This window comes from Diadema setosum, chromosome 14, assembly GCF_964275005.1.
Source record: "Diadema setosum chromosome 14, eeDiaSeto1, whole genome shotgun sequence".
NCBI lineage: Eukaryota > Metazoa > Echinodermata > Echinoidea > Diadematoida > Diadematidae > Diadema > Diadema setosum.
In genome coordinates this window covers 34,364,951-34,386,067 of record NC_092698.1, presented here as the reverse complement: position 1 = coordinate 34,386,067, position 21,117 = coordinate 34,364,951, and the positions used below count along the sequence as shown (strand labels likewise).

The 21,117-nt window shown below is 40.0% G+C and overlaps 1 protein-coding gene across 1 annotated transcript; it reads right to left on the bottom strand.

Annotated features, from left to right (window-relative positions):
• Positions 1–4,902: 4,902 nt before the first annotated feature.
• Positions 4,903–17,935, bottom strand: LOC140237748 (uncharacterized). The gene is made up of 2 exons (XM_072317678.1): positions 17,584–17,935; positions 4,903–7,176 (listed from the first exon to the last, which is right to left on the bottom strand). Exon 2 carries the CDS (start codon positions 7,150–7,152, stop codon positions 4,957–4,959), a length of 2,196 nt encoding a protein of 731 aa, XP_072173779.1. The 5' UTR covers positions 7,153–7,176; positions 17,584–17,935; the 3' UTR covers positions 4,903–4,956.
• Between the last annotated feature and the right edge of the window lie 3,182 nt (positions 17,936–21,117).

The following is a 21,117-nucleotide window of genomic DNA, read 5'->3' as shown; positions in this document are numbered from 1 at the left end:
TTGAATATGGTGTAATGTTTTGTGATACAACTGACCTACAAATATTCGGATGCTGTTCGTTATTCCGAAGGTTCGTTATTCCGAAGGTTTGTTATTCCGAAGGTTCGTTAATCCGAAACACACAAATTCCCTATACCTAGAGGTACGTTAATCCGAAAATGAAAAAGGGTTCGTTAATCCGAACATTTGTGGCGTTATTCCGAAGGTTCGTTATTCCGAAGGATCTTGATCAGAAAATGAAATAGGGTTCGCTATTCCGAAGGCTCGTTTATCCGAAAATGAAATAGGGTTCGTTATTCCGAATGTTTGTTAATCCGAAAATGAAATAGGGTTCGATATTCCGAAGGTTCGTTGATCCGAAGTGAAATAGGGTCCGTAACGAACCTTCGGAATACTGCGCTGAAGTGTTCTATTATTTTTTTTTAATGTATTTTTGAAATTCGAGGAAAATATTCCTTTAGCAGTGACTTTCCCTGTAAAAATTAACATGCCACCCCCCCCCCAAAAAAAAAAAAAAAAAATACTCTTGTTCCAACACGTGGAAGAAGATATATGCCCGGCAATGCTGTGGTTACCGTGATTTTACGGTTTTGACAGTCAATGACAGTGTCTTTTGGTATAGAATTATGCTGATCGTGAAGAACATAACCTGGCCATATGAAGCAAGGCCATTTTATCATATCATTGTCACGGTCATTATCATCATGACAGCAATAGCATAAATCAGATCATGGCTTCTTTACCAGGAGTAACGTCTTCAGCGTGTTTTGAACTGTCACAGGCCTATATCTCTTTCGACTTCTTGACAGCGCTTTAAACGTAATTGCAAATATCTGTAAACTATTTATGACATAGACACACACACACACACACACACACACACACAGACAACACACAGACAGACAGACAGACAGACACAGACACACACACACAGATACACACACACACACACACACACACACACACACACACACACACACAAAGGTCCTGGAAATCAGATTCATAGGAATTATCATCAACTGTCAATCTTCCCTTAACGAGTGCTTGCTGTGGAGAAGATGCCAGAACAATGGATTTGTGTTATATAATAATATGAAAGTTCTGCGTCGGTGTGTAATAAATAGATATTAGGAGTATAAACTCAGGAGTCGAATAAAAACACCGAAGGAGCCAAAAAAAAAAAAATGGACTGATGTTTCGGTCAAAGACCTTTATCAAATTAAGTCTGAACATAAGATAGAAAATGGATGTAAGAAGCTTGAAAGTTTCTTGCATCTATTTTTAATGTTCAGACTTACTTTGATATTTGACTCGTATGTTTTTATTCTTGATGTATGTATATATATATATATATTATATATATATATATATACATGTATAGTGTCATATGCGCATATGTATATACAATTCTGCATCTCATACTATTATCATATGGTAATGTTTCAAACGCATAAGCTTGTCATCTTTCAACAAATTCGGACCTTAAAAAAAGGAATTCATTGTAGGACTATATATTTATATATATATATACATGTATGTATATATATATATATATATATATATATATATACATATATATATATATATACATATATTATATATATATATATATATATATATATATATATATATATATATATACATACATATATTCTTCCTTTTTTTCAAAGCAGTTTTCTCCGAAGTTTCTATTTAGGTCCAATGAGTAGACAATTCTACATTGGTTTTAAACACAAATTTCAAAAGTTTTAAAATTACTTCTAAGTTTTTGCGGTCTAACCCGATTGTGTAAAGTGAAATGTGTACTTGTCGCAGTTGTATCGTGTCGCAGAATTGATAATGACCTAGGGAAATTTTCAAGATATCAAAAAGGTGTGGCTTCCATTCTTTCAGGACACATTTTGGTCAATTTTCAACTCTTTTGCGCTCTGTTTGGAAACGTGTACTTATAACATGAAGGGTTTTTTTTTTTTTAGCAAGTGCGCCCCCACTGTCAAATAACAACTAAAACAATTACAAATAATTCACAACTACAATATATATCATATCTGTGTAAAAGACTCAAGACAGTTAAGATATGAACACCAAGAGTTTATTTTTGTTCTCTGCATTATGTATAATTTTCTTGCAATATTTACAATCTCAGACGTACAAAAATCACAGCATTATAGGCTCATTTTACCATATACGATAGCTAAATCATCATGAGCTTTAACACATAATTAAAATGTAAATAGAATGAATGAATTGATGCATGAACTCCCCTTGCTTATAATATGATAACTTGCAATGAATGTCACGAAATCAAGATCCAAAGCATCGCGTTTATGTGTGATTTCATTTCACTGTATAGAGTGAAGCAACCCTCTTGCTGCCCTGCCGCTGTGTGTAACAGTATAAAAATCTAAAATGATTATGATGAAAGTATTTCATTAGTCAACAGGATAATCTTAATTGTCCTAGTCAGTTTCCGCTTGTACTGTGAGAAAATAATCAGCAAAAAGTACTTAAAAAGCGTTGCTCAGATATTTCCCCAAGCATAACTGTCCATATTTCCGCATGCAGACACATTAGACACTATACGTTCAGGCCATGTTGGATTTGTGGTCGCTTAGACTGAAAAAAAAAGAGAAAGAAGATGGATACGAGATGAAATCATTGCTCTTCATATGCAACAATGATTGCAACTACGAAAGCCATCTGTTGGGAAAATATATTATGTTTTGGCAGATTTGACTTCGTTAGATGCTAGGCTTTAAATTGCTATATAATTTGCCCTCCTTCCAAAATACGGGAAGTATTTTATAAATATAAAAGTTAGAAAATTGTAAAGGTCATATTGTCGAAGTCGCTTTAAGCGCATTTTTCTTTCTTTTAGGATGTCCAACTTTATACGTGTAACGTGGTAACGCACCACATGAATCGTATACACGTTTCACACAAATCCCCGCCTGAAATAAACTGGCAAACAACGACACATGTCGAATTCATAAGCCCTAATCCGACACGGCTTTAAGCAGTTTTTAACCTTACAAGTCTTCTGAAGTTGCAAGATATGAGTGTGCTGTAACGATAATCAATGAAAATACAATTGTATCTACATTTTGTATGATTGTTCTGACCCTTTCAGCACATTCTACTATCTCTTTACAGAGTCTTCAAAATTCACTTCCAGGTTGCTTAAGTCCGCAGATGCTAATACATAGCAGAACATTATTGAGTCACTCATGATGCACTTGCAAATATCCAAGGAGAGGGGAAGATTCGTTAATGATGGTAATGGTTGTTGCATAGCCGTGAAGCCTGTGGACTAAAGCCCGTAATGTCCATAATGAAAGTAGAAAATGGCATCACTTATAGACAGTCAATACAGCCCTTCGTACGCCTTTAGCAGAGCGCCATCTTTGGTTGAAATACAATACATTCGATACCAGTCTTTCAAAAACCAGTCTAGCTCATTACCCGCTGCCCCGATCTACGGCATGACACAAACACATGTGACACGACCAGGCAGACGACCATAAGTGCTTGAAGGTTACATCAAGTCTCCAGCGAAAATGTTAAAAAAATCTTAACAGAGTTGACTCCTGACTTACGGGAAGGCTACAAGACATTGATTCGCTCATCTTATTGACATGTACATGCAATGTACGTGTATTACGAAAGTGGTGTTAATCGTTTTGATCGAGGAGAAAATTCTTATACAATAACATTAAGAATAAAATAAGTCTGCAGAACACTAATTCATAATGCACAAGTGTGGAATGTACACGAAGATTGCTGTTAGAGTAAAAGATACATAGTGCATGAAACTTACGATATGTAGGTTTTATCCTGCATCTCTAACAATGATCGGATCATTCACCAAACCACAGCACATTACAATGTGACATGTTTAGCTATGCAGTGCATGGAGAAACGTAAAATCTCATTTTCCACAGGAACATTGTTTGCATTCTCAGCTGGCAAATCAGATGCCCTTCATCCTAATGCATAATCTACAAGACATACAATGGCGAGATTTAGGTCTGCGACGCGAACGCAGAAGACGACGCTTCTTTCTGAGTGAAATGGAAACAGCTGTCTCACGCGTGTGCAGAACACCATTTTTGACTAATTAACGTCGTCTTAGGGTTCGTGTCGCAGATCTACAGCTGTAAAGCTTGCTGATGACATGAAAAGGAGGACGAAGTATTCCGTACTGTAATCGATCACCGTTTGGTTAAAATGGCTCTAAAAAAAAAACAAAAAAAAACGCGTGCGTGGATACGGATAAACATTATTAAAATACGACTGATAAATGTGCCAAATTCTTTTAAAAAAAGAACCAAAAAAAAAAAGAAGAAGAAATTAAGGCGGCAGATCAAAGCCTGGCTCCTCACGTCATTAGCATCATATGACTATTACAGGGACTACAACCATGTTCAATCATTCGAATACATAACCGTCATCAGCCATCAGTCATCATATCAACATCAGCAAAAATGTTTCATCGAATCATCTCGGAACAGTCATAAGGCTGGAAACTGAACCTCTGCAACACAAATCAAAGTACTGCAGTGTATGATACAAAGAACTCATCCATCTTGAAAACATAAACATAATTACCAAGAGTGCTTACAAAGTCAGTCACATGATCAGAAATGCTTAAGGTAAGTCGTCTGCCAGAGATCAGGAAAAAGGGTAAGAAACGTTTGTGACATTTAGTGTGCACGTCCAAGAGTAAATCTAATTAATTCAACGATATGATAATAAATGATTTGTTGTCATCTGATAGAGGTTAAGGAAGACTGACGTGTATTCGTTTAACACATTCCAAAATTCCCAATGGATACAATAGCTCTTGGCGAATGTTCCAGTATATGCCTCCATGGCTAACACAGTGGGTATGTTTTTGCTCCATGATATGCAAACAAGGGAATCCACAGAGTAATGTGAATACAAGAAACGAGCCCGTTAGACCAGTGTGCTCAATCTTTCTTCTCCGCTGAGGCTCTTTGAGCGCTTCATCAAGCCCATCCCTCTACCGTTCGAGATGTACTCTGACCTAGACACCACGTGTACTCTGTTATTTCCGATGTCGGTAACGATCACGTCACCCACCTTGTCGACGACCAAACCCTGTATGGAGGAAAACTCGCGTCTCCTGATGACCCGGATGAGTTCCATTGACCCGACATTGACGAGAAGGATCTCTTGGCTGATCTCCTCTACGATGAATGCGCATCTGTCATCCAACCAGCAGACTCCGCGAGGGACCGCCTGAACTGGCGAGGAGGAACAGCGAATGCCATTGAGTTGTCTAAACCTCATCGGGTATGCACTGATCTCGCCTGTGCGTAGGACGAGATAAAGACAACGGTTGATGATGTCACTCACCAGGATATGTCCTCCCGGGCTAATGGCAACAGACTGCGGACACACTTTCGATACCGCGGTGGATACGCCCTGGGTGAGATTGTCCAGTTCAATGCTACTGCAATGCTTGCCCGTGTGTGTGTAGACCTGGATGCACCCATTTCCCGCATCGCCGACGTAGATGCACGAGCTGTCACTGGTTATTCCCCTGGGCACCATATCGTGCGGCATCCATATTTGCTGGGGAGCAGCGTAGTTGTTGGCTTTCTGCAAAAAGATTACTTTTTTGACATTTGAATCGGTAACAGCGATATCACCAGTAGGCAGTATTGTAAGATCGAAGAGGGCATGTGCCTTTGCCTCGTCCGCGTGGCCCATAAATGGGTTGATCTGCCTCTTCATTCGTAGACTTCTAGGATATGTCAGGCGAATCAAACCAGGGCTGCGCTCTGCTATCAACAATTGACCGTCATTGGAAATCGCGATACCACACGGTGATCGGAAAGCCGGCGTAGAAGGACTCCGTGGAGGTTTGGGTGGACCAGGGATGGACGATGTGCCTGAGCTGTTGCTGTTACCTGATATGTTTGATTTGCTGCTCTCTGATCTATGAGGCGGTGAGTGATTACTTTGAGCTGTGCGTATGACCAGCGTTTCTTCGTCAGACGTGTACCGCCTCATGTCTGGCTGGCTACGATAAGGAGGTGGTCCGTTGACTGTGTTCCTTTTCACAGATGTCGTAGGACTGAATTGAGGCCGTCTCTTGGTGGACTGTTGAGGAGGGCTCGTATCATGTAATCGTTCAGCTTGCGACTTATTGTTGCGGAACCTTTGGAGAACTATATCCACCACATTTCTGACCGGATCACTTAATTTCCCCCTATCGACCCTGGGTAGGCAAGCAGTGTTGATGGCATCGGGGTTGGGTTCACTCTTACTCCTCTCCCTCTTATTGGCTGCCTCTCTGCGCCCCTTACCAACCTCCATGGTGCCAATGCGAGGACGGTGCGATCGCTTCGTAGTCTGGGCACGGACGACACCTCCGAGACTCGAATGAATGAGGCGCACCTGTTCCTTTCCCTCGACGACATCTACGTGACTCCACATGAGGAGTGAATGATCGGTGGCCATTCTACGCCCTGATCGGTTGTACTCTGCAGAATCAGTAAGGAAACTGTTCAGGTCCATCTTGTCGCGTTCTTCGTACGTCCTGCGCTCAGCTTTGCGACAGAAAGATTCAATTCTACCTTTCTCCTTGAGGATACTAGTCTGTGCATCATCGAAGTATCTCACTGAATCTGCCGTATTCATCTGAATACGTTTGATATGCTTCTCCTTCTCCTTTTCTGCATGGGCGATGACGCTGTTGTAGAGATCCTCCACGAGCAGTACCTTGTCTTTTTCTTGAACGCTAGCGCCCTTCTTCAACCTGGCAATGCTCTGCAGAAGAGGAACGTGCACAACGTCAACAAGGTGTTTCAGATTATTGACCTCTCGCCTGACGATGTCCTCCACCTCCTCGAATTTAAACTTCTGGCTCATCACTTCATGGAACTTGGGTGACTTGAGGTCGGTGACTACCTTACTGAGGGCGTAGTTGGTCGGGAAACCCGCCACGCCGTCCGGAGGTAAGTCATGGACCAGGTTGCAGAAGGGACACGTGATGCTGCCCCCTGTCGACCAGCGCTGGAGACACTTCAGGCAGAACGTGTGAAGACACGGGAGCGCTTTGGGGGTGTCGTAGTCTTCAAAGCAGACTGGACATGATATGGTGCTGTTTAACCCGTTATCCATGATGGCCAATCTCTGATTTGTTGCCTGCAACAACAAAAAAAAAAAAAATAGAGAAAAAAGACACTTCTGGTGAAAATGAGCAATGATGTACAGAAAAACGATTAATTTAATGAAACGCTTTAATATCGAGATGTGATAGCAATGATCCCTCCTTCAGATAATACATTAATATCTCTTAAGTTGCTTTGTTTCTAGCACGTAGTGGAGGTAAAATGTGTCCGAGAAAATGGCTTGTTGCATCATAACATTTCTCGTTACTAACCTGTGCAACAGATGGGAAATTGACGACAATTTTGTCAACCAACCCAGCATTATAGAAATTAATTTCTTTTGGGCGAGTGATGCACTGTGACAGTACTTTTATGAAGTGTCAATAAATTAACAAAGTTCATTTCATAGAGAAAAAACGTACGACATGAGGAAGTATGAAAGTCCTTGTTCATGTTTACTAGGAAGATCTCATTGTGTCTTGCATTCATCAATAAACAATTACGCTAGTATTTCAATAACTGACCCCAAATATAATCACAAACAATTCATAAAGAAGAATAATTGATTGTAATCTTTGCTGTAAGAGTAACAGCTTCAGCTATTGTATCTCAAATTTCGTGCTACCGTCATGAGGGACAGAGATAAGATATCTAAAACGGCTAAACATATCGACTGGAAAGGATGGCATCTCACGTAAAATTGCCATGATGCATCTCGCAGAGAACTCGGGAGTATTGTCTTTTTTTTTCTTTATATATATATATATATATATATATATATATATATATATATATATATACAAAGGATGCCCGTTGTGGGTGACGCATGTGTGCTTATATGCCAATTATACCAGACTGCCCTATTAGGGGTTCTCTGCGTTACGTGAAACATATCTAGAACTCGCTTGGAGCAACGGGTATACAACCTGGATTGCGTTCCACCTGTTTTCAGAAAGGCAAGAATTTTATACGAATAATGCTCAGTAGAAGTGCCTTAGTGGAGATGCGGTATTTACAGTGATGCATGGGATGTCTCATGGCATTGTCAATACCCGAGTGTGTGCTGCGTCTCCAATAACGCCACGCGCTCGCCTGTACATATTAGCAGAGAGCAATTGGTAATAATTATGTCACAGAAGTTATGTTGTTTTTTTACAACCGTGCAATAGCGAAAAAAAAAACACACTCGATTCATTTCAGCGCTTCCGATTTGCTATACCAGAACCAATTCCATAAAGTAGACTAACACATGGAACTGGTATTGGAGACGAATATGCATCTTGTGAGACGAAATAACTCTTTAATTCATCCCGCATGTAGAGACAAAATAGCTGAGACTCCATCAACCCTCCCCTCCTAATATGAAGCTTTCATTATTCGTCAGTCGACGAATGCTGTTAATAGAGTAAGAATTGGCATGGTGACCGGCAACAATTACATGTGACGCCTATTGTTCGGAAAGTCAAACTCTGTCTGTGGATACCTATAATGGGCGAGAACTACAGCCATGACGTCACGACATATTGTCTGGAAGAAACCTCTCTCTATTTACTGTTTCCCCATCTCAGCAGTAGGAGGCGCGTTATATAGAAAGGACTTCCGGACACATGACAAAGAATGTCATATACAACACAACAAAAAGGAGGGGTGATATCATCACCATCAGTCAACAACTAGGACATTTCCCCCTCTGGAAGTTTAAATTCTTAATAAATATTCAGACAAGCTTCAAATTACAGGCAATTGGAAGGTTCCATGACATTTGCTCCTGCGACAACTACTCCCATGAAATATCTGCACGCTAAGCCAAACATAAATTCTACCCATAAACATAACCCTGACCTTAATCCTCATCCTCACATCAAACCCAACCTAAAACTGTATCACAACCCTCACCCTAACTATAAGTCCTCGGAGAAAATACGACCGGAGCATTTGTCACAGGTGCAAAGGTCGTGTATCATAATTGGAAATGATATAATCATTCAAAGAAATATTAGATATAATGGAAGAACAATGAGCTATAAAAATATGGCGCGAACGTAAAGTGTGTGCATACTGATCGTGTTTGTTGATATGCTTGTTGGGGCGGGGCTTCCTATAATCCTAGAAACCACGACCCCCTGGAAAATATAAACTTACCAAAAAAGGTGAGCAGAAAGGATTGCTCTGAATATTCCATTGATGTTTTCATGATTTTGCTCACATCAAATATGGGCCTTAGTGTTAGTGTCGTTATCGCTGTGTGTATTATAGGATGTCCAGCGATGTTTCAAGTAATCATATACTGTAAACTGGCAAACTGGTATCAAAGTGCTTCATCAAAACTACAGAAGGTGTCAGCATGTATGTGTGTGTGTGTGTGTGTGAGCAAGATACATTGCAAAGATGTATGAGAAAAGCAAAAAGAGATACTACGGGTATCATAATCATTGTGTGCACAGTAAAATACAACAAAATCATGACCTTCAGTTCGACACCTCGTAACTGCTGCAGCTGTTTGAACTGCATTTAGCAAAAATGAAATCAAGCACAGCTTTCAGTGCTGGTCCCTTGCCTCATTCTTTTGTGTTTATTTTTTAATTGGACGTATCATCTAGCTTGCGAACCCTGACAAGATTAATGCGTCTGAATTCCTAATGAATGCGGTCAGCGGTTAACGCCCACATTTGCTTTTCTGACATCACTGAAAACAATACAAACAATGGCACGAGCAGACGTATAGAGAGAGGAGAGAAGGGGAGAGGGGAGAAAGTCGCAGTCAGCCGATGACTCATTCAAACAACGCTTTCTTTTTCATACCAGCAGCCCTACAGCTGACCTGCAATATTGCATGCGTACTATGTGTTTGTTTTGTGCCTCGTGCTCCAACCGAAGTGAAGAACACTACATGAACGGTGAGCCACACCCAAAACACCCCTGGGATTAGCAAACGGTCGTTCTCTCCCGTCTTGCAGGTTGCAATGTAGAAAATTATTATCCGAGCTCCGGGCACTCCGAGTCCTCACCAAAACGTCGAAACCAATTCAATTGTCATACGTTCATAACACATTTAGATATCAATATAGGTTCCAATACTGTAGAAACACACGGTGTGCCTCATTTCATAAGTGTAACCACGCACCTCGCACACGCCCGTTTATATTACAGTATTGCTGTTGATTTTCCTTCGTGCCAGGTGAATGGCGGAATCTCTCAGTGGCTCATGTAGGGTACGAGGCAAGTGTGGTGATGATGAAAGTGTTACGGGCGTTGCCATTGGCAACTGGTGTCGACGCAAGCAGGGATCTGCAAGAGTGGCGCCATTGTGTGATAATCTTTCCTGCTTGATTTCCCGCCAAAGTGTTGAGGACCCAATACTGAGCTGTTACGCGCCATCTTTTGTTAGTGTGAATTTATAGAGATGACATCATTCTTTTCTTTGGTCGTCCCTGGGGTTTGAAGAAATATTAATGGCATAAGAATGAATGTTTGGGTATTAGCTGAATGTTAGGCCTGTCACAAAGTCAACATTCAAAATACTACGCGACCATGTACATACCAAATTGTGGTTTGAAAACAAAGATGAATTTAAGCACCCGTACCGTCATTTGCCAAGTGAACTTGTTAATCAGACACATTTCTATCACTTTTTCATCCACGCATTTGGATTGGTTCATTCCTGTTTTGTATTAGTCTCAACAGTAATCGGCCAGGAGCTTATGTGTCCATTATATTGGCGTGTTCAAGGCAGCGTTTCGATACATGGTCCTAATCCTCAAGCACTTACTTCTTGCATCATGGTAATACATGTACCAAGGTGCGTATTTACCAAAAAAAAAAAAAATCATTTGTGAATTTCTTGCACATTGATTCACGGTCCGTGTGTGTTCGCTTGGCCTCGGTCACTGATTCAAAATCTTCTCCGAATACAAGTAAAGAGTTCGAAGGACAGCCTCTTGCTCCGCATAAAGTAGATGTCCTAGCCCGGCTTCTTTTGGGGATGTGACACGATTAGTCACCTCTTTACAACAAAAGGTCGGAGGACATTCAGTGGGACACAATGCCCACCCTTAAATATGGCGAATGCCACCTAACGCTTGAGATCCTAGGTTCACACTATTTGTCAAGCAAGTCACCAGGCCCAGGGGACTAGCACACACTCCTTGATAGGCCTTACATGGTTGTCTGTGTCGCATGGGCCATGAACAAATGGCCGACACTTACTGGTCTGCATGCACCTGCGGAAGAAAAGTGGATATTTCCAGGCTTTTTGTACATTTGCTGTTCCAATTTGATGTTATCAAAACAACCAAGGATAATGACGAAGATGAAAATTAGTGATATGTTATAGTGAGGGTGAATGACTCTATAGAAAAGCCATCCAGTCTAGGGGCTGGATAATTATACTGTCCCTGAAAATCTAAAGGACTTTTCGTTATCATTGTTATTGTTGCTGGATTAATTAATTTCATGCGTGCATGTAGTTTATAATAACACAGTGTAACTTAAGGGACCTATTACCGGAGTTAAAATAAGAGTATATTGCAGTATAATCTGATTAAGGTGAAAGAAGATGTTCATATGGAAACAAAACATAAAACACCTTAGAAGTTTTCGAGCTATCCTTCGATCTATCCTTTGTTGCAGAAGAACAGCTTTGCTGAAGCAAATTGCCGTGATTAAATAAAATAAACTGAACGCAAACTGAGATAAACGGATTCCGTTTGAAAATTAGCAGCTATATGCTAAATCTGCCTTCTTGTTTTAATATATCCATCTGTTGACATGTCCATTGAGAGAGAAGCAATCAGTAAACTTTAATCCTCATTGATTTGTGACCATGGATTCAGTAGAACAGCAAGGTACATCATTATTGTAAGATTACATTTCAGACTGATTCGATCATTACTGTCTGCTTGTTTCTAATATGAAGAACTGAAGAGTCAGAAGGCCCACATGAAGTGGAACTACCGTAAGCATCACGACGAATAAAGCACTGTCTCTGGGATCCCCGATAAGAGAAAGATGGAGAGGGGGGGGGGGGGGTGGGTTGGGTGGAGGGCGCTTGTCACCAAACCACGAAAAAGGGCAAATATTCTTTGTCAATCATTGCGTCCAATTCAGGGTCCAGGGTCAACATCAAAGCAAAGTCTTGCTTGTGCATACACTGAATTGTGTATAAACATGGTTGAAGTTGGTAGCAGAATCAACGTCTGTTGTTATTTAACGGAGTGCCTGAACAGAGTCCTTCCCCCTCCCCCCCCCCCCAAAAAAAAACCCACTGGTTATATATATGTGTGTGTTTATGAAAGAATGCACGCTGCTCGTGATTGCAAGGCCTATATAGCTCACTTAACAGCAATCAAAATAAGCCAAACTCATTAAGGCGGATTTCCGCTAGACACGTTACAGAATCCATTTCGATTGTGTAAATAACGCATATGACATTACGGTTATCAGTAGCAACCAAACACAATCCATGTAACCCGCTATTAGTTAACATTCACGCGTTTTCATTTTAGTTAGACATTGAGCTGTATAAAAAGGGCGACAATTTCATTGCTTCATGTAACTTGTATGCTCCTGGGATAACACGTATGAAGCTCTTGAAACTTTTATCATTTTTCTGTCTGAGGAAAAACATTCCAGTGTCGCTTGCTTTACATGTACCTCTCCCCATTTTCTGCATGCCCATTTTTACATTACACTATCTCGTCATAATGCTGACTCCACACTTCTAAAATCTGAGATTCGTATGTTCAGATCCAGTTGCTCAAAAGGTCGTTCGTTGTATTACACTCATGCAGAGACTCCGTATACGACGCTTCATGCGCGAAACTATTCCTTTTTCCAACACAAGGAAGACCCTGAAGTCTCTTGCACAGATTAGACATTAAATCCTGGTTTGGCTATACCCCTTTATGACAACTGAACGCATACCATCATCAGATAATAGTTTTTGTCTGACAAGCTAGAAGTTAATCCCCCATTTCTCTGAAGCCTGTACGACATCCTTCCTTTTGACTTATCACATATTTTTCACTCTAATCACATTATCATTCACCTAGATTCATTAGATTACATGCTCACCGAGCGGAGAGGAGAGAAGTAGATCTCAATATCTCCAGAGTGGTAGCAAACTGAATGCGTTGGACCCATTCTGTAAAATTTCAGAGCAGTAGACGATTAAAGCGTTTCCTCTATAAGATGCGTTGATCTACCAACACGCGATCCCTTCAGCGATGAGTTAAGTTTAGGTCTACTTTTTAAGTGTGATCATTATTTGGCGTCTTCCGGGTAATCAGGTGCTGCGCAGAATGGCTCGTCGTCTGAAGATCCCTGGCATGAATTTGTGATCGTAAAAATGCGAGTTTGCTGCTAAAGAACCATGCATGCTAAGTTGAATTCAAAGATAGGAATGTATGTGAGTCAAAGGCTTTCCCCCTTTTTTACTGGATAGATGCATCAACTGGAAGCATTATAATGATATGGAAATTCACGTCAAATAGCGCGCACTTTTGTTGCGCGAAATAAAGTGGTTTATAATGTCAATGATAATGATTCAATTCAATTTGAATTGAAATGAATTGACTTTAAAAAGAAAATTCATTTGACCTGTCAGTTTCCTACTTGTTCTAAATTCCTATACGAATACTTGATGAGAGACTCACACAAATAGAAGAGACCCCAGCTCCAGCATTCTAAAAGCCATCCCCCCTAAAAAAAAAAAAAAAAAAAAAAGACTTGTAATGTAAATGCAATGGCAACAAATGGCTTTTCTGAAAGCTAATCGTTGTTGGAATGGTAATTGCGATTTTGGTTAGTTCTGCTGCACGCCTTTTTACAACCACGCGACAAGCCACGGGCATTGGAGCATACAGACTCGTGACGCGAAGAATAAACTGACTTCAGCTGTAGTTTACAACTCGATGTTTGCTTACGAACTACTTCAGTTGTATTTCACGGGAAAGAGCTAGAGTGTCTACAGTTGTATTTACACTCGGAGTTATCGCTGGATTTTACTTTACCTATATTGACAAGAACACTAAAAGTAGCAAATGCACCATAGGTTCCAGGGTATCTCCAATCTTAGCATTTACAGTCTAAATCCTTCGAAGAAAATACATATTTACTTTATTATGTATATATGTATTTACTGTATAAAGAGCAAATGCATGTGCAAACGACACATTTACGGATCTACCATTTTTTTTTTTCTCTCTCTCTTTGGCGAACGCATGTTATTTGTTTAATTTTGTAATGGACAAATTATACTACACATTCATTCGCAAATACGTTTCAGTATACTATTCTTTATAGTCACAATAGTGGGTATTTTTGTTTGCTTGTATACTTTGTATTACGTGTAGCCTTTTGTTCGATGGAAATAAAGAAATTGAATAAACAGAAAACAAACAACCGGAAGTCCAGATAATTATGAATATACCACAACGTCTACGACAACAACAACAACAACAACTAAAAGTTATTCAAAACAAACAACAAGAGAATGATGTGGGAGATATGTGATATGTGATACTATACGGGTGAATCACGTGCCGTCTCTCTCACTGTAGCTTCCCCTGTCCGCACGTAGACATGTCCCTTTGTCAACATTGCATCTTTGTGATCATATTTACACAAGCGAAATCCAGCTCAAAGTTTGCAATATTTTATCTATGCAATAACGCCTCAGACAAGCAACAATCGCTGCTGCCGGATTTTCTTTATTGGAAAGGAACAGTAGGGTCGCCTTTCTTCTTTCTTTGGGTGAATGCGTTTTGATTTCGTTTTCTCGTATGAGGAATAAAATGGCTTCATCAAACCATGGAGCTACAACCATGTAGCTTCATAATCAAACCATGGAGGTCGGTAACTCCAGTATGATGAAACACAAGAAAGGCACGAATGGAAAGTTATTGCAGCGTACGCATTTTCATGAGTCTGAATTCACATGAGCTTGACACGTTATTAACCTGACACTTCACATTTACTATCTGTGTCATCATGAGAATCATTGGTAACACATCGCTTATGAAAATAATTTAGATGTGGTAAAATCCCAAAGTGTTTGTCTGTCGCCGTAAAATCCTCCGGTATGTACGATTGCATTTCAATAAATTCACTGAAAACATCTTGTTCTTGTTCCACCAATAAGATGCCTGTTTACGACATCAAATTTTCATGTAGAGGATAAAAAATAAGAAAGCTTCATCCAAGGCTACCAGCCATGATAGCAACATGACAGTAACACTGCCATACATATTACTCAGTATTCACCATAGAGTGACTGGCGCCTCATTAAAAACCAAATCAACGACAACAACGGCATGTAAACTGGCGTTCACTAGGTCCTTGCTGGAAAAAAAAAGTGAAAAGCAACTTCAACTTGGAGACATCATTAAACTGTCCTGTTCACAGAGCAACTGGAATATAGAGAATAATAATTATGACAAACCCCGCAATGCGCAGTATAATACTATAAAACATGACATTACTGACAAGAGGAGGGTTTGCACAGAATCAATAAAGACTACACAATAGCCATGTTATCTGAAAAAAAAAAAATCAGAAACTATTCGAGGTCTTGTAATAATGGCTCTTGGTTGCGGTTGTTTTTAAGTGTATTCGCATAAGCACATCCTGTATGCGCTGTCCCGATAGCTGTCAACATTTCCTTCAAAACATACGCAATAAAAATCAGGCGATAAAAGTCAGGCATAATGAAAGAGGGGAAAAAGCCCAACATGCTATGTCATTTTTAAATGTGTCTAAATAGTCCATCCTGAAGGTGACGTGTCATGTTTTACTGTTCGTATATAATGTTATAATGAGTTACTTCTTAATCACCTTCGCCAAGGAGGTTATCCTTTGCCGGTGTTGGTTCGTTGGTCTTTTTGTTTGTTTGTCTGTCTGTCTGTTTGCATAATAACTATGAATTTTTTCAGGAAGAGCAATTTTGTTAATTCTATGATTAAGTAGTGATCCGTGATTCTGATCACTATCTTGATCCAGGTTTTTTATCTCTTATTTTTTTTTTAAAGATTTATTGTCATTGGAAAATAGGGTCATTTTCAGCGTATTCTTTATTGTATATAACTCCACAATATATAGCCAGATTTATAGTTATCATCGCCACCACTCTTTTGTACACTATACTATGACCGTTAATGAATTCTTATGACGAAGTGGAGTATTGTAGTATGTTCAAAGGACTAGATAATAAATGGTGGAAATTACGATATGCTATGGGTGGAAATGAGCTGCTTGGGGTCTATGTTCTCCGAATGTTTTTCTAGTTTGATGTTAGCTCCAGTGACGACGACCATTTAAAGCTTATGATTTGTGAACCTCGCAAATTGGCTAAAACCGAGATACCTTCTTGTCTGTTATATGTGTTTTTGCTTTCAATGGTAGGCCTATCCTTGCGAACGTGATGGATGTGCAATGGCCATCACTTGCATTGTGTTTAATAAACATGCAGAGCTCTTTGGGCCATGCAGTCAAGGTGGTACAAGATGATTGATGTATAGGTTTAGATTTCCCCTTTCTCCTATAGTTTAAGCTTTACCATTTGCTGTAGAATGCATCTTGTGCGTCATAAAAAGGGTGACATCTCATCTTCTGTATGGCAAGAAATGACCCTTTCCATTAAGATTTGAACATTTTAATATCATTTTGAAATGCAATGGCTTTTAAGTGGTATATTTGCCTTCATACTTGACCCCACGCTCCATTTTGTTTTCTACAAGACACCTGTAACTTCAATGATTAGAGATTTGTCTTCCTGGTATAGGAAATGACTCATGATTTTCTTTTTAATGGAAAATTTTTAAATGGAACGACTTGTTGTGAGATGATGGGTTTTATGCTCTCGTTCCACACGAGAAAGCATGTCTCGCAAAGGTGAGATAGACAACACGTACACGAGTCTCTGATAATCGCTCAAAGAACCTTGTTTACCTAACGATAATACTCAATCCGCCGTGGAGTGAGAACCGCATCGACAAGAGGTGGTGGCATGCTGTGACCACGAAAATAACGGTAAACCTTTTTGTGTGGCTGTACCGAAGGTGCACATTCTGAAATCACTGCACTAAAATTTCACCATCATTTAGCCTGATATAAACAACACCGTGGCCACGCTGCAAGCAGGGAGGTGGACCACTCGATCTGTGTGTAGAAAAATCACTCTCACTCCCAGGTTTCTCAACTTCCTAAGTGGTATCCAGCAGTATCATCGTATATCCTTATACACCACACCCACCTGTATACCACTACCAGTTCGCTTCTCGCGATGCAAAAAGCACACAACGCTGCTATAATCATGTGTGTCCTCGTTCGCTGAGGAATTTAGTTCGTGCAGCACGCGCCACACAATAGGTCGGAATGTCATAAACATGTATGAGAACTGTAATCGATTTAATGCAGGGGTAGGTAGGTAAGGAAGATCACTCACCTGTTTTGCGTATAGAACAAAGCGACCAGTCGCAAGCGAATTCTCCGTTTACTTCTTCATCAGGGGTTGTTTGCGAACCCTGGTATCGTGTCAAAACGTCAACAAGTTCGCGTAACTCCCGATGATGTTGAAGATTATCAAATCCGCAGTCTCGACAGCACTACCTTTTCCAAGGTGTGCAGCAGCAGTGGGTGAATAGCTGGAATGCAGACGAAAATGTCGCTTTCCACCGATGTTTACCGTCATGAAGCGAACTGAGGCATTTCAATAACACAATGGTATGCTCGGAGGGACATGAAAAGCCGTGCTGAAATCTGTGATAGAATGACGCCTCCGCTACCTCGGGAGTCGATCGTTGTGTACATGTGTGAGTGTGTGTTGTGTGTGTGTGTGCGTATTTTTTTTTCAACTTCTTTTCAGATGGGAATAGGGATAAATAGCGGGAGCTCGTCGCACGCTTTGGGGGCAAAGGTCGATCTGAAAGAATGTTCAAGTGCGGCTATTGGATGAGTATTAGCTCACTCCTCGAGAATGTATGACCGGTATGACTCTCCGTAACACGTGTTCGATATGAGTGTGAACAAATTGCTCCCTCATGTTAAAACTTTTATTTTGTCCAGTTGATGATCAATCAAACTTGTTAATTGCAGGCAGGCCAGTTGCCCTATGGCGAGGTTCAACCTAATGCTTTCTATTTGGTCGTAAAGTTAATCTAAAACTACATAATGATAGCGGAATCGGCTGTTTGTGCATGTTGACAGAGGGTAATAGATAGTCAATGATCGCATTAGTTGTATCAGCGCTAATTTTACAAGACATAATATTATTCGGTGTGGGTTTTTTTTTCTTCAATGGAGCAGGGATGCGGTGGGGTGGAGTGGAAGAGAGGTTAGATACCTGGGACTAATTATTTATCAGTAGGAGTATGTGCAGTGTGTGTGTGTGTGTGTGTGTGTGTGTGTGTGTGTGTGTGTGGGGAAATAGGTGGGGATGGTTAGGGTTATAGGTAGATGTAGTTAGGTTAGAGTAGAGTAATGGTTAGCGGGGAAATAGGTGGGGATGGTTAGGGTTAGGTAGATGTAGTTAGGCAATGGTAGAATAATGGTTAAGGGGTCAGGCAGGAATATGGTTTGTTTTGATGATATACACATATGGTTATTTTGTGCTTGTACGGGGGGGGGGGAGGGTGGTTGATAGGTTAGATGGAAAAAAAATGATGAGTTTTGTTCGGTTAAGTAAAGAATGCTTTTTTATATGTTTTAGGAACTGCTGTATTCTCAAAAGAGTGTAAGAGAATTTATATAATGAAGTGGATATTGAGCAATCTGATCAAGTTGATCAAGATTTTTTTTCCCTTTAAGAGTTATACTTTATCTGATATATTTATGTATATAGTGCGTGCTCTGCCAAAAAAAAAAAAGAAAAAAAAAAGGAAGTTAAGTGAAAAAGTGATTGAGTAGCACACATTTCTTAGTCGGTGTGTGAGTGATAAGGCACATTCGGATTGGCTTGATTAGGCTGATCAAAATAGCTTTTTCTGAGAATTATGTAGATTTTTATGTCATTTCCCTTATAAAAACAGGGTATGATTTGGTAAAAAGAATCAAATATATTGTACTGTATGTTTGAAAAATGATTTAGCAGCACAAGAAAGAAGAATACAGCTGCTTTCTTCTTTTGTTGGTGGATGTATTAATTTTATTGTTAATATGGATTTCACATTGAATGAAACTCAAATAAAAGAATATTATTAAAAAAAAGTGTGTGTGTGTGTGTGTGCGTGCGTGTGTGTGTGTATGCAGAGAAGGGGTGTTTTATGAGTCGAATACAATGTACTCCGTTTTGACAATGTTCATCATTACATCGAATTGCTCCCAATTTTCAGCGTAAAGATTGTATTGAAAATGGATTTCATCATGGACGCAAACTGAAGCAAACGGGGTTAGATCACAGTGTCCTTATTTATTGTTGATCTATCGATAATTTACGAATCTTTTGTATACAACTAATGTCATAATCTCCCTTTGTCATTATATTTTTTCTCTCTCTATAATATTTACATTTTGTATCTCTGACACTTTCATATAATGGAACAGTGATGAGATATAAATGACAGACACGTCATATTTGTTCATAACTTACATCATCAGTATGAATTGATTTCATTGCAGTGATGGCGTTGACATATGAACTTTAATGACAAAACCGCATATTGAACATAATGCTCAGCACAAAATGGTGAGCCAGGGGAGGAGAGAAATCGGAAGGGTGGGGGGGGGGGGTCGTGTACCAAGGGTAGGGTAGGAAGCTGTGGATAGATCGTAAAGTGCTGATGGTTCACATAAGGTCAGGGAACGGGGGTGGGATGTGGTCGAAGCAATCGAGCGTGGAAAATGCGAGAGGCAATAAGAAAGGGGAAGATCGAAGAGGTTAACCGTGTATCAAGGGTGGGGCAGTCGGAAGGGCTAAGCGTTCACAAAGGGGAAGGGAGCTGGAGTACATTGAAAGGATAGAATATGCCCAAAGGAGGGGAAAGAAAGCAGGGGAAAGATGGGGGGAGGGGTGACCGTGCACCAAGGTTGGAAGAGGGATAAAAGGGTCAAGCGTGTGGAAAAAATAGGAAGAAAGGGAGGGCCTGAAGGGGTGGGGCAGGGTGGGGTGGGGTCGTGGTGTTAATCCATCAAGGTACAGGAAAATATTTTATACTGCCCCGGTGAAAGGAGATATCGAAGTATTACTACATTATTGAGAATGACTCAGACTGGTACTATACAAACATGTAATTGAATGATGCACTCCTAAAATAATTATCTCAGGAGATAGACAGAAATTGAAATTCAACGATCGGATCGTTTGATAATTTCAGTTTACCTAAAAAATGAGTGTTGATATGCACTAAACTACATTCCTGCCATGATAAGAATGTTTACAATTTGATGAATTGATTGCATTGTTGATATCAAATATCAAAAGTTCGATTCTTGTTCAACCGCAAAAAAACAAAAAAAAAACACACAAAAAAACAATGATAATGAAAGAAAATGCTGCGAAGTGGCATAATCGCTCATTGCACAGGCCCGACACAAAGTAGAAAGTAGAAAGTAAATTTCCTTGTAACGTATAGATGCTTACGTCTAACAGTTTGTTTTCCAACTCTGCTTATACATACAAATGCACAGAAGTATTCATTTACACAATAATGTACACCTTTCCCCGATTCCCGAGTATACTTGGGCAGTTGTCTATAGGAAATGCGTGTTGTAGCAAAATCAGTCCGTCCTCAACGGGTAAAAAGAATTTTACACGAAGGTACCTCCCCTTCCCCCACTGTTGTAGTCAAAATGTGCAAAATATCAATATGCAGAGTCATTAAAAAAGTATCTCTGAAATGAAAGTTTACAGGCACAGTTCATGCACGTTGCACTTTCTGCTGAAATGATTCCAAAGTCACGAAGCCAAGTTGGCTACTTCCAGATATCATGACCCCAGAATTTATCAGATGACATACAACACGCGATATACAAATTGCGACAT